Source organism: Bison bison, unplaced genomic scaffold (assembly GCF_000754665.1).
Source record: "Bison bison bison isolate TAMUID 2011002044 unplaced genomic scaffold, Bison_UMD1.0 scf7180017864235, whole genome shotgun sequence".
Lineage (NCBI taxonomy): Eukaryota > Metazoa > Chordata > Mammalia > Artiodactyla > Bovidae > Bison > Bison bison.
The window spans coordinates 3048405-3062458 of NW_011494807.1; the positions used below are offsets into that span (position 1 = coordinate 3048405).

The 14054-nt window shown below is 36.8% G+C and overlaps 1 protein-coding gene across 2 annotated transcripts in view; it reads left to right on the top strand.

The window, feature by feature from the left end:
* SNX2 (sorting nexin 2) overlaps positions 1 to 14054 on the top strand; it is a 62593-nt gene that overhangs the window by 22572 nt on the left and 25967 nt on the right. For both annotated transcript variants that reach the window (XR_825801.1, XM_010846291.1), the window contains exons 2-5: positions 6988 to 7105; positions 10964 to 11127; positions 12413 to 12479; positions 12826 to 12869. Coding sequence is in view for 1 of the 2 variants with exons in the window: in XM_010846291.1 (XP_010844593.1) it covers positions 6988 to 7105; positions 10964 to 11127; positions 12413 to 12479; positions 12826 to 12869 (393 nt within the window). In the remaining variant the exon portion in view is untranslated. The remainder of the gene's footprint in view (positions 1 to 6987; positions 7106 to 10963; positions 11128 to 12412; positions 12480 to 12825; positions 12870 to 14054) is intronic.

Genomic DNA, 14054 nt, shown 5'->3' on the forward strand with positions numbered 1-14054 from the left:
AAAGGTCAGTTTTCATTCTCACCCCAAAGAAAGGCAGTGCCAAAGAATGCTCAAACTACCACACAATTGTACTCATCTCACACACTAGCAAAGTAATGCTCAAAATTCTCCAAGCCAGGCTTCAACAATACGTGAATTGTGAACTTCAGATTTTCAAGCTGGTTTTAGAAAAGGCAGAGGAACCAGAGATCAAATTGCCAACATCTGTTGGATCATCGAAAAAGCAAGAGAGTTGAAGAAAAACTTCTATTTTTGCTTTATTGACTATGCCAAAGCCTTTGACTGTGTGGATCACAATAAATTGAAAATTCTTGAAGAGATGGAAATACCAGACCACCTGACCTGCCTTCTGAGAAATCTGTATGCAGGTCAAGAAGCAACAGTTAGAACTGGACATGGAATAACAGACTGATTCCAAATGAGGAAAGGAGTACGTCAAGGCTATATATTGTCACCCTGCTTATTCAACTTATATGCAGAGTACATCATGAGAAATGCTGGTGGTTGAATCACAAGCTGAAATAAAGATTGCCAGGAGAAATATCAATAGCCTCATATATGGCAGAAAGCGAAGAACCAAAGAGCCTCTTGATGAAAGTGAAAGAGGAGAGTGAAAGAGTTGGCTAAAAGCTCAACATTCAGAAAACTAAGATCATGGCCTCTGGTCCCATCACTTCATGGCAAATAGATGGGAAAATAATGGAAATAGTGACAGATTTTAGTTTCTTGGGTTCCATAATCACTGCAGGTAGTGACTTCAGCCATGAAATTAAAAGACACTTGCTCCTTGGAAGAAAAGTTATGACCAACCTAGACAGCATATTAAAAGAGACATTACTTTGCCAGCAAAGGTCCATCTAGTCAGCTCTGTTTTTTCCAGTAGTCATGTATGGATGTGAGAATTGGACTGTGAAGAAAGCTGAGCACTGAAGAATTGATGCTTTTGAATTGTGGTGTTGGAGAAGACTCTTGAGAGTCCCTTGGACTACAAGGAGATCCAACCAGTTCATGCTAGAGGAAATCAGTCCTGAATGTTCATTGGAAGGACCCATGCTGAAGCTGAAATTCCAATACTTTGGCCACCTGATGTGAAGAACTGACTCATTTGAAAAGACCCTGATGGTGGGAAAGATTGATGGCAGGAGGAGAAGGAACGACAGAGGATGACATGGTTGGATGGCATCACCAACTCAATGGAGATGAGTGTAAGTAAGCTCTGGGAGTTGGTAATAGATAAGGAAGCCTGACGTGCTGCAGTCCATGGGGATGCAAAAAAGTCGTACACAACTAAGCAACTGAACTGAACTGAATGCTTCCTAAGGCCCACTTGACTTCATACTCCAGGAGGTCTGGCTCTCCGTGAGTGACCACACCATTGTGGTTATCTGGGTCATTAAGACTTTTTTTGTATAGTTCTTCTGTGTATTCTTGCCATGTCTTCTTAATCTCTTCTGCTTCTGTTAGGTCCTTACCATTTCTGTCCTTTATCCTACCCATCCTTGCATGAAATGTTCGCTTGATATCTCCAATTTTCTTCAAGAGATCTCTGTTGTTTTCCTCTATTACTTTGCATTGTTCTCTTAAAAAGGCTTTCTTATCTCTCCTTGCTGTTCTGTGGAACTCTGCATTCAGTTGGTTATATCTTTCCCTTTCTCCCTTGCCTTTCACTTCTCTTCTTTCCTTTGCTATTTGTATCGTCTCCTTAGACAACCACTTTGCCTTCTTGAATTTCTTTTTCTTTAGGCTGGTTTTTGGTCACCACTTTCTGTGTAATTACTGACCTCCATCCATAGTTTTTCAGGCACTCTGTGTATCAGATCTAATCCCTTGAATTATTCGTTACCTCCACTGTACAGTCAGAAGGGGTTAATTAAGATTATACCTAAACTGCTTAGTGGTTTTCCCTACTTTCTTAATAAGTCTGAATTTTGCCATATGGAACTCATGATCTGAGTCACAGTCAGCTCCAGGTCTTGTTTTTGCTGACTGTAGAGAGCGTCTCCATCTTCAGCTGCAAAGAATATAATCAGACTGGTTTCAGTATTGACCCTCTGGTGATGTCCTTGTCTAGAGTTGTCACTTCTGTTTTTGGAAGAGGGCGTTTGCTATGACAGGTGTGCTCTCTTGACAAAATTCTGTTAGCCTTTGCCCAGCTTCATTTTCAAGGCCAAACTTGCCTCTTAACTCCAGGTATCTCTTGACTTCCTACTTTTGTGTTCCAATCCCCATATGATGAAAAAAGTATCTCTTTTTGGTGTTAATTCTAAAAGGTCTTGTAGGTCTTTATAGAACTGTTCAACTTCAGCTTCTTCAGCATTAGTGGTTGGGACATAGACTTGAATTACTGTGATGTTCAGTGATTTCCCTTGGAAACAAACTGAGATCATTCTGTCGTTGAGATTGTACCCAACTGCGTTTCAGACTCTTGTTGATAATGAGGGCTACTCCATGTCTTCTGAGGAATTCTTGCCCACCGAAGTAAACCTGATGGTCATCTGAATTAAATTCACCCATTCCCATCCATTTTAGTTCACTGGTTTCTAAGTTGTCAGTGTTTACTCTTACCATCTCATGCTTGACCATGTCTAGTTCACCTTAATTCATGTACCTAACATTCCAGGTCCTATACTTTATTCTTCTTTACAGCATCAGACTTACCTCTCAACACCAGATACACCCACAACTGAGTGTTGTTTCCACTTTGGCCCAGCCTCTTCCTTCTTTTTGGAGCTATTTTTCCACTCTTCCCCAGTAGCATATGACACCCTCTGACCCGAAGGGCTCATCTTCCAGTGTCATATCTTTTTGACTTTTCATAATGTCCACAGAGTTCTCAAGGCAGGAATACTGGAATGGTTTGCCATTCCCTCCTCCAGTGGACCATGTTTTGTCAGAGCTCTCCACCATGACCTGTCCTTCTTGGGTGGCCCTGCATGGCATGGCTCATGGCTTCATTGAGTTACGCAAGCCCCTTGGCCACAAGACTGCCATCCGTGAAGGACTTGCTGATAGTGAGTGAGTCTATCTCTAGGTTCTCTGTCTGTCCCACTGGTCTGTTTGCTCTTTTACCTGTCCCATGCTGTGTCAGTTCCTGTGGCCTCATGGTGAGTCTTGAGGTCAGGAGCTGCAGTCCTCCCACTATGTTCTTCTCGTTCAGTAATGTACTGTCTCTTCTGGGTTTTGTGCTTCTCGTGTAAACTTTGTCATCATTCTGTCGATACCCACAAAATAGCTTGCTGGAATTTTGATTGGTATTGCATTGAACCTGTGGTTCAAAGTCAGGAAGAATGGACATCTTGACAGTATTGAGTCTTCCTATTCATGAATATGGAATATCTCTCCATTTATTTAGTTCTTTAATTTTGTTCATTAGAATTGTTTAGTTTTCCTCATAGGGATTTTGTGCATATTTTGTTAGATTTCTTCCTAAGTGTTTAGTTGTTTTGGGTGCTGATGTAAATGGTATTTTTTTCTTTTTAAATTTCAAATTCTATTTGTTGATGGTATATAGAAGTAATTAGCTTCTGTAGGTTAACGTTGTATCCTGCAACCTTGCTATAATTGTTTATTAGTTCTGGAAGCCTTTGTCAGTTCTTCTGGATTTTATTTCCTTTTTTATCTTTACTGCATTAGCTTGGACTTGCAGCATTATGTTGACAAGCAGTAATGACAGCAGACATCCTTACCTTGTTCTTGCTCTTAGTGAGAAAGCCCTTAGTTTTTCTTTAAATGTAATGTTCGGGGTAGATGTTTTTTTTAGCTATTCCTCAAATTGCAGCAATTCCTCTTCTGTGAATGGGTGTTGGAGCCACTCTGCTATTTTTATGTATATATACTTAAAGGTATTTCAAACTTTATTGTAGACAGTCTGGTTGACAGACTTACTGCCATTTCTTACACACATTCATAGTTATTTTCTTAGAGTTGAGTTAACAGATAGTCATTGAGTGTTCGCTGCCAGGAACCTGGTAAAAAGAAATAAAATAAGACGTTCTTCTTTCCATACAGAGTTGTTAGTCTATAAATAGATAATAATGGTAATAGAGAAATTATGACAAAAGAAACAGATATGCATTGGAAGCATATATACCACTCAACCATACTCAACTAGAGGGTTGTCAGGAACATCTTCTGGAAAAAGCTTATAGGAAAAGCTTATTTGTTTTTAAGTTCCTTCAAGAAAAACATGCTAAGGTGAGTTGACGCCTACCTTTGTGAGAGTTTGGAGATGTAGTAATGAGCTCCTGAGAGAAAAGAAAACTGCTTTTTAAAATTTTCCCATAAGGGGGAAAAAAAAAATTTTCCCATAAGGAATTTAAACTGTTTTTGAAAGCTGTAAAAAATGTCCTTATGCCGTAGGGGATCGTTACTCAAAAAACTGATCAGACAAATGTTATTAATTAGAAATGGCCTTAAAGTAAAATTGATAATTTACCCTTACTACTTAATAACTTATGCCAGAAAGTGAAAAAGAACTGAAGAGCCTCTTGATGAAAGTGAAAGAGGAGAATGAAAAAGTTGGCTTAAAGCTCAACATTCAGAAAACTAAGATCATGGCATCTGGTCCCATCACTTCATGGCAAATAGATGGGGAAACAGTGGAAACAGTGTCAGACTTTATTTTTTGGGGCTCCAAAATCACTGCAGGTGGTGATTGCAGCCATGAGATTAAAAGGTGCTTACTCCTTGGAAGGAAAGTTACGACCAACCTAGACAGCATGTTAAAAAGCAGAGATATTACTTTGTCAACAAAGGTCCATCTAGTCAAGGCTATGGTTTTTCCAGTGGTCATGTCTGGATGTGAGAGTCGGACTATAAAGAAAGCTGAACACTGAAGAATTGATGCTTTTGAACTGTGGTGTTGGAGAAGACTCTTGAGAGTCCCTTGGACTGCAAGGAGGTCCAACCAGTCCATCCTAAAGGAGATTAGTCCTGGGTGTTCATCGGAAGGACTGATGTTGAAGCTGAAACTCCAGTGCTTTGGCCACCTGATGTGAAGAGCTGACTCATTTGAAAAGACCCTGATGCTGGAAAAGATTGAAGGCGGGAGGAGAAGGGGACGACAGAGGATGAGATGGCTGGATGGCATCACCGACTCAATGGACATGGGTTTGGGTGGACTCCAGGAGTTGGTGATGGACAGGGAGGCCTGGCGTGCTGCGATTCATGGGGTTTCAAAAGACATGACTGAGTGACTGAACTGAACTGAATTAATAACTTTATTCATTAATATGTACCATTAAGTAAGTGGAAAGGCAACAGTACAAACTGGGAGAAAATTTTATTCTCCATACATATGTGATACATATCTAGAACTTCTATCTAGACTATGTAAAGAACTCCTACAAATCAATAACAACAATAGAAAAATAGGGAAAATACTTAAAGAGACCCTTCACAAAGGAAGATATCCAAATGTCTGTTAAACATATGAAAAACTGCTCGCCATCGTTACTCATCAGGAAAATGCCAATTCAGATCACAGTAATGTGCACTTTATACTCTCCATAATAGCTTAAGTGAAAACATGAAATATATTTAAGTGTTGACAGGATATAAAGCAGCTGGAAGCTCTGTATATTACTGGTGTGTGTGTATTAGTCACACGGTCGTGTCCAACTCTAACCCCATGGACTGTAGCCCTCCGGGTTTCTCTGTCCATTGGATTCTACAGGCAGGAATACTGGAGTGCATTGCCATTCCCTTTTCCAGAGGATCTTCTGACCCAGGGATCAAACCCTGGTCTCCTGCATTGCAGGCAGATCCTTTACCGTTGAGCTACAGGGAAGTCCTATATTACTGGGGGGAGTGTAAATTATATAACTGCTTTAGAAGATTTTTAGCGATATCTTCTAAAGCAGAACATTTACCTATCCTGTGATTCAGGTATTCCACTCCTAGGTACATAACAAACAGAAATTTGTTCACTGTTTGCTAAAAGATACATGTGCTGGACAATTCATACAGCACTGCTGGTAGTGGTAAAAAACTGGTAATGAAATTTGAAAACCTAGGTGCTCATCAGCAGTAGAATGGATCAGTTGTGGTGTATTTACACAGTGGAATATTTACATCAACAAAGATGAGTGTTCTATTATTACATGCGACAATATAAGAGTCTTGTATACAGAGCATTAAGATCAGAAAAACAAAACAGAAAAAAAAATGTGTTTTGGATGATTCTAGGTCTGTGAAGAGCAAAAACAGGAAAAACGAATCCTTGTTGGTGGAAGCCTAGGTTGAGAGAGGGTAAAGAATGGGGGGGAGCACGAGTGGAGCTTCTCGATTTGATAATGTTCTCTTTCTTGATCTGGGTGCTGACTACACAGGTGTGTTGGGTTTTGAAAATATATAGCTGTGCACTTCTGCTATATACAGCTTCCTTTTATGTTATGTATTTTTTTTAAGTACTGGTTTTAAACATTATAAGGAAACTGTGATAAATCTAAAAGCTTTACAGTGTTGATTCCATTTTGCTGATTTTTGTACTTTCAGAAATATAAAAATATTCCTTTAGCTTCGTTGAAATGTAAATAATTGGGAATTTTTTAGTTTGAAAATACAGAAATTTTAGAATAATTGTAGTCTTAAGTCAACTACTGCTAAACCTTTTTCTTAAAGTATTAATTTGAACTTCCTATTCATGCAACATATTTGCAAGGTCTGATTTTTACTATTATATGATATATACTGTATAAAACATTAAAATTTGTTTTTGTTAATTATAACTAAACTTGACAGATTAGTATAGCTAACTGGGTGACTGGAAAAGATTTTCTCTTTTAAATCTTAAGTGACTTCTTGTTAAGAAAGGAGGTGAGTGAAAGTGTGTTTTTGGTTATTTCTTACCCTCAGAGGAGGAACTGTAAATAGATGTTCTTATTCTTTTTCTCTGCTTATCAGGAGAATGTTCTATTTCTGTAGTACCTGGAGACATAATTATAACAGACAAACATGGCAATCCATTATCAATTATTTTTTTAACAGTCAAGTCCATCATCTCCGGATCCAGCTAGCTTTCTTGCAGAAGATATTAGTACAAACTCCAATGGTCCAAAACCTGCAGAAGTTGCGCTAGATGATGACAGAGAAGATCTTTTTGCAGGTAATTGTAAATAGCTTTATTTTTTTTTTAAGTAATTGTCAATTGTAGCATATATCCTATCAAAATATTCTCTTAAAACTAACATTTTCTGTGAAGTACTATTGATGGCTTTTCTTGTTAACGACTTAGAAGGATAGGAAATTTTAGTTACTTTGCTTTGTGAAAAATAAAGACTGTTGTGAGAAGCACGAATGTGATCCTTTCTGGTTTTAAGCGTTTGGAAATAAGTCACATGAATAATTTGATTATTTCGAGCAGTACTTGGACACAAACTAATGGTTGTGGCATTCAGACTTTGAGAAATAGCAATGATTATATTCTTTCTTACTTACAATTTTTCACAAAGCAAAATTAAACTCTGAACTTAAGAATTACTTTATTCATAATCTATATATATTTGAAATCTGTTTTAAAAATGTTTTAGTATTTACCATGGGTTCCATTTTGATTGAACTTTAAGTGAATAAATTGATGCTTCAGGAATTTATTTTTGATATGGGGGCAGGATTTGGTGTAGTCTCTTTCTGCCTTTAAAAAATTGGACCCTCTTCAAAACAATTACCTGCTTTAAGATTAAAATTTAAATACAAATTAATATTTGGCTATTAAAAAGCAGCATCTGCCTTAGAATTAATGGCACAAATAATTGCAATAGTAAGTCTTTGTGTGTTTGAGAGCTTAGTTTACCTAAACTGGCTTTCTTTGAGTTAAAACTTGATAATGTAAACTTGATATTGTATCCTCCCTCAGCTTTTATAGTGGCTGAATATTGAAACCATCCTGTATTTTTTTAATATAAGTATATTTAAAAATACAGTCCTCTATGACAGAGGTCCATATAATTTCCTGTTTAATGTGTGAAAAGTTTTCACTGCAGATGAATTCATGTATTTTATGAATTCGTGTCAGAAAATTAAAATGTGAAGACAATCATTTACCCAGCCACCCCCTCCCCTTTTCTGTAGCTACCTAACAACTTAGAGTATGACAGTTAACCAAAATTGTAATACTCCTTTTTCTTTTCTTTCCTTGACTTTTTCCTAGGAGATCCTTAGAAGTTTCTTCATGGCATTTATGTTTTAATCTGAAAGATGACAAAAGTAGCTGCTAATCTAAAATTGTGGTTATTCCTCTAATAGTAGAGGGTCATAAATAGAACACTTGGATTATCCATTGTATTGAAGAGTCTCTAAGTCTCAGAATTCTATGTTAATGAGTGTGCTGAAACTCTAAAGCAGAACTTTGTATCTCTGCCTAGGAAAGATGGTTTTCTTGTTTACAGTGTGCCCTGCTGATCAAACAGTTTGCTACGTCAGGGCTGTGCAGTAATATTTGCCCATGAGGCTCAACTGGAAAAATCTTTTTTGTGTTAGTGTACCTAGTGCAGAGTATACTAAACATAGTGATTGATCCATGGTCAGTGTCAGTGTTTTTGTTTTTAAGGAGAAACAGAGATGAAGCAATAAAAATATCCATCTGTTTCTTTTGTTATCTGCAGACACTTTTTATGCTTTATCTTTTATCTTAAACTCAGCTACATTTCATAATGACATCATTAGGTTTCCTAAGACCTGTATAAGAGAAGAAACTATAGGTATTGGTCTAGTGACTTAGCCATTCTGATTTTAAAACCATTATGAGATTAGATTGTAATTGGTATGTATGCCAATATACTTTGGGTAGCATCTCAAATACTATTATTATGTCAGAAGTGGCGTCAGAAAAAGTTCAAGCATGACTTTGTTACTGTTACTAGCTTACTTACAGGATGTTCACCAAACATGGGTAACTAGAGAGCCCCTTTCCACCATCAGTACCATCCTGCGCTAAGCTTCACTGAACACATTGTAGGAAACTGTCCTAGAGGAGTAAGTGAGAGTGAACAAGTTGCCAGTGTTGAAATTGTCCTAGACTTTTAGAACTTGGTTCTGCCAGGGTAGTTAGTATATTTTACTTACTCTTTTCAGCAGATTATACCAAATCCAAAGTTTAACAAGTATTCCTTTGTTTGAAAAATTCTCTGGTGTCTGTGGTATGAGTGAACTGTTACTTAGCTGACATTGACATAATCAATTTACACTTACCTTCAAAGTGTCTCTCTCAAGGAAATGTTAATCTTTATACTTAGTATATATGGGACTTTTTTCTGTATAAAAAGAAAAACTTTGACTTATTTTTTTATTGAGGTATAGTTGATACATAGTATCGTAAGTTTCAGGTGTACAATATAGTGATTTACAGTTTTTCAAGTTTATACTCCACTTATAGTTTTAAAATGTTGGCTGTAATCTCTGTGATGTACAATATATCCTTGTAGATTATTTATTTTATGCATAGTAGTTTGTACCTCTTTAATTCAAAGTAGACATTTTTAATACCTCAGAAATTCAAGAGATATCTTACTGCTTCAAGTAAATAACATGTTATTACTGATATACTTTTTGAGGTATTAAAATGGCTTACTGTCTGTTGTTACTACTTTCTCAAACTTTGTAGAATCTAAGAACCTCAGGTTAGAAATCACTGATCTAGTCCTGTTTCATTCACTGATCTAGTCCTGCCTGCCTTTTCTTGGTATCAGTTCTATAAACCAGCAGAACTGTGGTTATTATTTTGGCCACTGATTATAAATTTTACTTTTCTGGCTTTGCTTTTAACTTACTCAGTTATGACTGATTCCTGAACAATATGGATTTGAAATGCTCAGGTCCACTAATACGCATTTTTAAAAATTAATAAATACTACAGTACACCTTAATCGGAGGTTGATTGAATCCAAGAATGTGGAACCTCTAAAACAGAGGAGCCATGTATATGGAAGGCCCGGATATAAGTTATACTCAGAGTTTTGACTGTGTAGAGGGTTGGTGGCCCTAACCCCCATGTTGTTCAAGGGTCAACTGTGTTTCACTTTTGTGGAATGCTTCCCTCATTTTTTTCTCTAAATCCATTCAGATCTTTTCAGTTCAGTTTCATAAAATATTCCCTATTTTCCTCAGCCTAGCTTATTCTCTCCCATCTCAACTCAAATTATGGTTTGTTCTATAGTTCATATAGCAGATAAATGTTTTGTTATGCTCTTTATATTGTTCTCTTGGCTGTTATTTGTCTTTTATTATTTAACATTCCACATACTTGTGTCTTATTTTCCTGACTAGATTATAAACTCCCTGAGGGCAGGTATGGTACTTTACATCTTTTTGTGTTTCTTCATTGCATTTAGCACAATGTTACATAGCTTTTAGACACTCAGTTTATTGATTTGTTTTGTTTATAAATATATTTAGTTTTAGATTTTGCAAGTGAACAAGTACTTTAAATGCAAACCTAAACACCTATTTCTTTGTGTATATTTGTGTATTCAGCTAATATCCAGTAATCTTTAGCAGTTAATTGCTTTAGATTACTAACTTTGTGGACTTCCCATAATGGATTTTTAATCCCATTTGGGATAGTTCTGAGCAGCTTTCCGCTATAAAGTTTGTGTTTGTGTATAAAAGAATCATAATGTTAGCCTGAATACAAGATTTTGGAAGGTAAGTTACCGCAAGTATTAGATATATTATAGATCCAAACACAAATGAATGTGGAATTATTCACATCATTGCTTTCCTACTAGCTTTATACCACTAGAATAGATAACTATGTTGACTTACTGGAATTCTTCCTAAAATCAACAAAATCACTGTTGGTTTTAAAGTTTTAAATAAACCACTAAGGATGGATTCATAAATTATTTATAACAATTATTTTAAAATAATATTTTGATATTATGGGTTATATAAAAATGTTTCATAATTCATTGCCTGCTCTACTTGTTACCAGTATCCTCAACTAACTTGTTTAATTTATATCTAGAAGCTACAGAGGAAGTTTCTCTGGACAGTCCAGAAAGGGAACCTATACTCTCCTCAGAACCTTCTCCTGCAGTCACACCTGTGACCCCCACAACACTCATTGCTCCCAGAATTGAATCAAAGAGTATGTCTGCTCCTGTGATCTTTGATAGATCCAGGGATGAGGTATGGAAAAATGTTTATATTCTAAATTAATATGTAAATAATAACTTTTTTTTTGTTCCCCACCCAGTGTTTCTCTCCTGTCCGTCATTTGTAATCAAAGCCTTTTAGACATTTCCAAAAAGAACACTAAAGAGGTTGGGTGATTTGGTTTCTAAATTTATCCCCACACTTTTTAACCCAATAACTTGAGTACATCACTTTCCTTCTCAAGTCAGGCAGTTTGTCATTTGTGATCTTACCGTAATAGTCCCATGGACTTGGGCACCTGGCTGGCTACAGTTCATATGGTCGCAGAGTCGGACAGGACTGAGCGACTGACACTGTGTTGGCAGAGCAGGGGATGTGTTCTGAGTGGAGAGGAAGCATGAGGGCCTTCTAGGGTGTAATGATGGTGTTTTTTCTTGATCTCGGTTCTGGTTACAGAGATGTGTTTACTTTGTAAAAGTTATTGAGCTGTATACCTAGGATTTATATGCTTTATATATGTTACAGTTCAGATAAGGCTTACTTTTCAAAAATCTGTGCAGTAGGGCAACTTTGAAAAAAATTATCATTAGAAAAACATACTTTTCTGAAGTCTTAGAATATTAATGTTGCTTTTAAATTTTGAAAGATTGAACAGTTCCTGTGTTTTCTTCTTGAAAATAACAAACCCAGAACTACTGTTAACAGGGATTGCTTACTTACAACGGCATAAGAAGTGCTTCTCTGTAGTCTCATAGGTTTATCATTTTTCCTGCTTCTTTCCTCAGTGAGCTTTGTAGTGCTTTTATTGGCTTCAAGAAGAACATGTGTTTACTAGGTAATTAGAGAGATCATGATGCTCAAGTTGCTTATCATAATTTCTGCAAGTATGTAGGATTCTACTGGCAAAAGTAATGGCTGCTTCCTGGTTTTTAAAGAGGAGAGATACAGCTTTGAAAAATAGTAATACTAAAAATAATTAAGGAATTATTTTCATAATCTGCATCTGAAGATTGAACAAAAATATTCCACAGTATTCCTCCAGAAGTTTTCTTTACATCTGAGGACTCAGAGGAACACAAGATTTTCTGTTGCTTCTCTCAATTATCCTTTTCCTATTGTCTTTGTGTGTGTGTGTATTTTTCACATAGACAGGAAATGTAAAAGCCTTCATTGATTTTCAGAAATGGAGTGCTGAGTGACTCTCAAATTGTTTGATGTGGCAGTGATCCTAATAAAAGATAGATGGTAAAAGTTATACTTATTACTGTTATGATGATAATACAAATTGGAATCTTTAATACCAAAAAAATTTTCCTAGATTGAAGAAGAAGCAAATGGAGATGTTTTTGATATAGAAATTGGTGTATCAGATCCAGAGAAAGTTGGTGAGTCAACATTTATTATATTTTGTACTTGCTACTTTTTGATAATTAACTTGGTTGTTAATGTGCTGTTTTTCCTAACTACATGCATTGTTACAATATTAAAATTGGTGCTTCTAATTTTTAAATTTGTGGCAGCTTAGTGGTTTGTATTGTCTCCCAGCTTTATTGAGAAATAATTGACAAATAAAAATTGTGTGTATTTAGGATGTTATGCACATCACAATTATCATAATGTGATAGCTTAATATTTTATGAAATGATTGCCACAATCAAGTTAATATATTACCTCACATAGTTACCTTGTGTGTTAAGCTTATGATTTTTAATAGCTTGGCTTTTCTTATAGGTGATGGCATGAATGCTTACATGGCTTATAGAGTAACGACAAAGGTAAGCCTTTTGCTCCTCTAAAAAAATACTGAGCCCTCACTGTGTAGTATGAGGATACTACAGTGATTAAAGTGTACGTGATCACTGTCTTTACAAGGTTATCATCCAGTAAAAGTTGCATGTAAATAGTCACAGTGAGTCGTGAGTGGTTTGGTAGAGAGAGAGTTCTGGGAGGCTATGCAGGAAGGGATCTAATCTAGGCAAAGTAGAAGTGTTGCGGGTGGGAGAGGGGGCAAAGGGATTTGCTTGTGTAAAAGCCAGAAATAAGAAAACATTGTGCTTTCTAGGACCTGCAGGAAGTAGTGCCAGATTAAATTGTTTGGCAGTAAGCCTGCCTTTATTATGAATAGCCACATTAGGAATTGTATGATGGAAAACCATTGAAGTTCAAACAAGAGTGTGGCACAATGAGATTTTTGTTCTAGAAAGCTCTCTCTGACTCAGTTTGGATTGGGAGGATAAAAGTGTCAGGGAACTTCCCTGGTGGAACACTGGTTAAGACTCTGTGCTTCCACTGCTGGGGAGTGTGTGAGTTCAGTCCCTGGTCAGGGAACTAAGATTCCACGTGCTGCACAGTGCGGCCAAGATAAAAAGAAAGGTCAGGATCTCTAGTTGAGGCAGTTTGAGGCAGTTGCAATTCTTAAAGAGATTGTAGACCTTCAAATCTTAAAGACAGGGGGTCTGCAGCAGTCCTACTGTGAGAAGTGATAGTTAATACTAAGGAATTGGTTTTGGGGATGAGTGAAGAAAATGGTTTCTTGAGTTATATAGGAGCTGTGATCAGTAGAGCTTGGATGTAAGAAGTGAGGAAAGAGGGAAACCTGAGTCTTTGTCTAGAGGAACTCTGTGGTTGTTGGAATGATCCTGGAGAAAAGGCAACACAAAGAGAGGAACACAGTATGGAGTGAAATCTGTTAATTCATTAAACAGATACTTATTTATGTACCGTGGAGTCAGGCTGTCTTCCAAAAGCTAGAATAGTAAACAATACAGAGAAGTTCCCTTCACTTTTCCAGCAGGGGAAAATATGGTGAAATTGAGGTGGCAGTGCAATTTAAATGGAGGTTTTCCCTTGGACTATGTATCAGACTGAAGCCCAGTGGAGATCTAGGCTAGAGGTAAAGATCAGAGGTCAAGAATCATTAGCGTAAATACAGGTAGAGTCGGTGAGATGAGTTAAGTGTA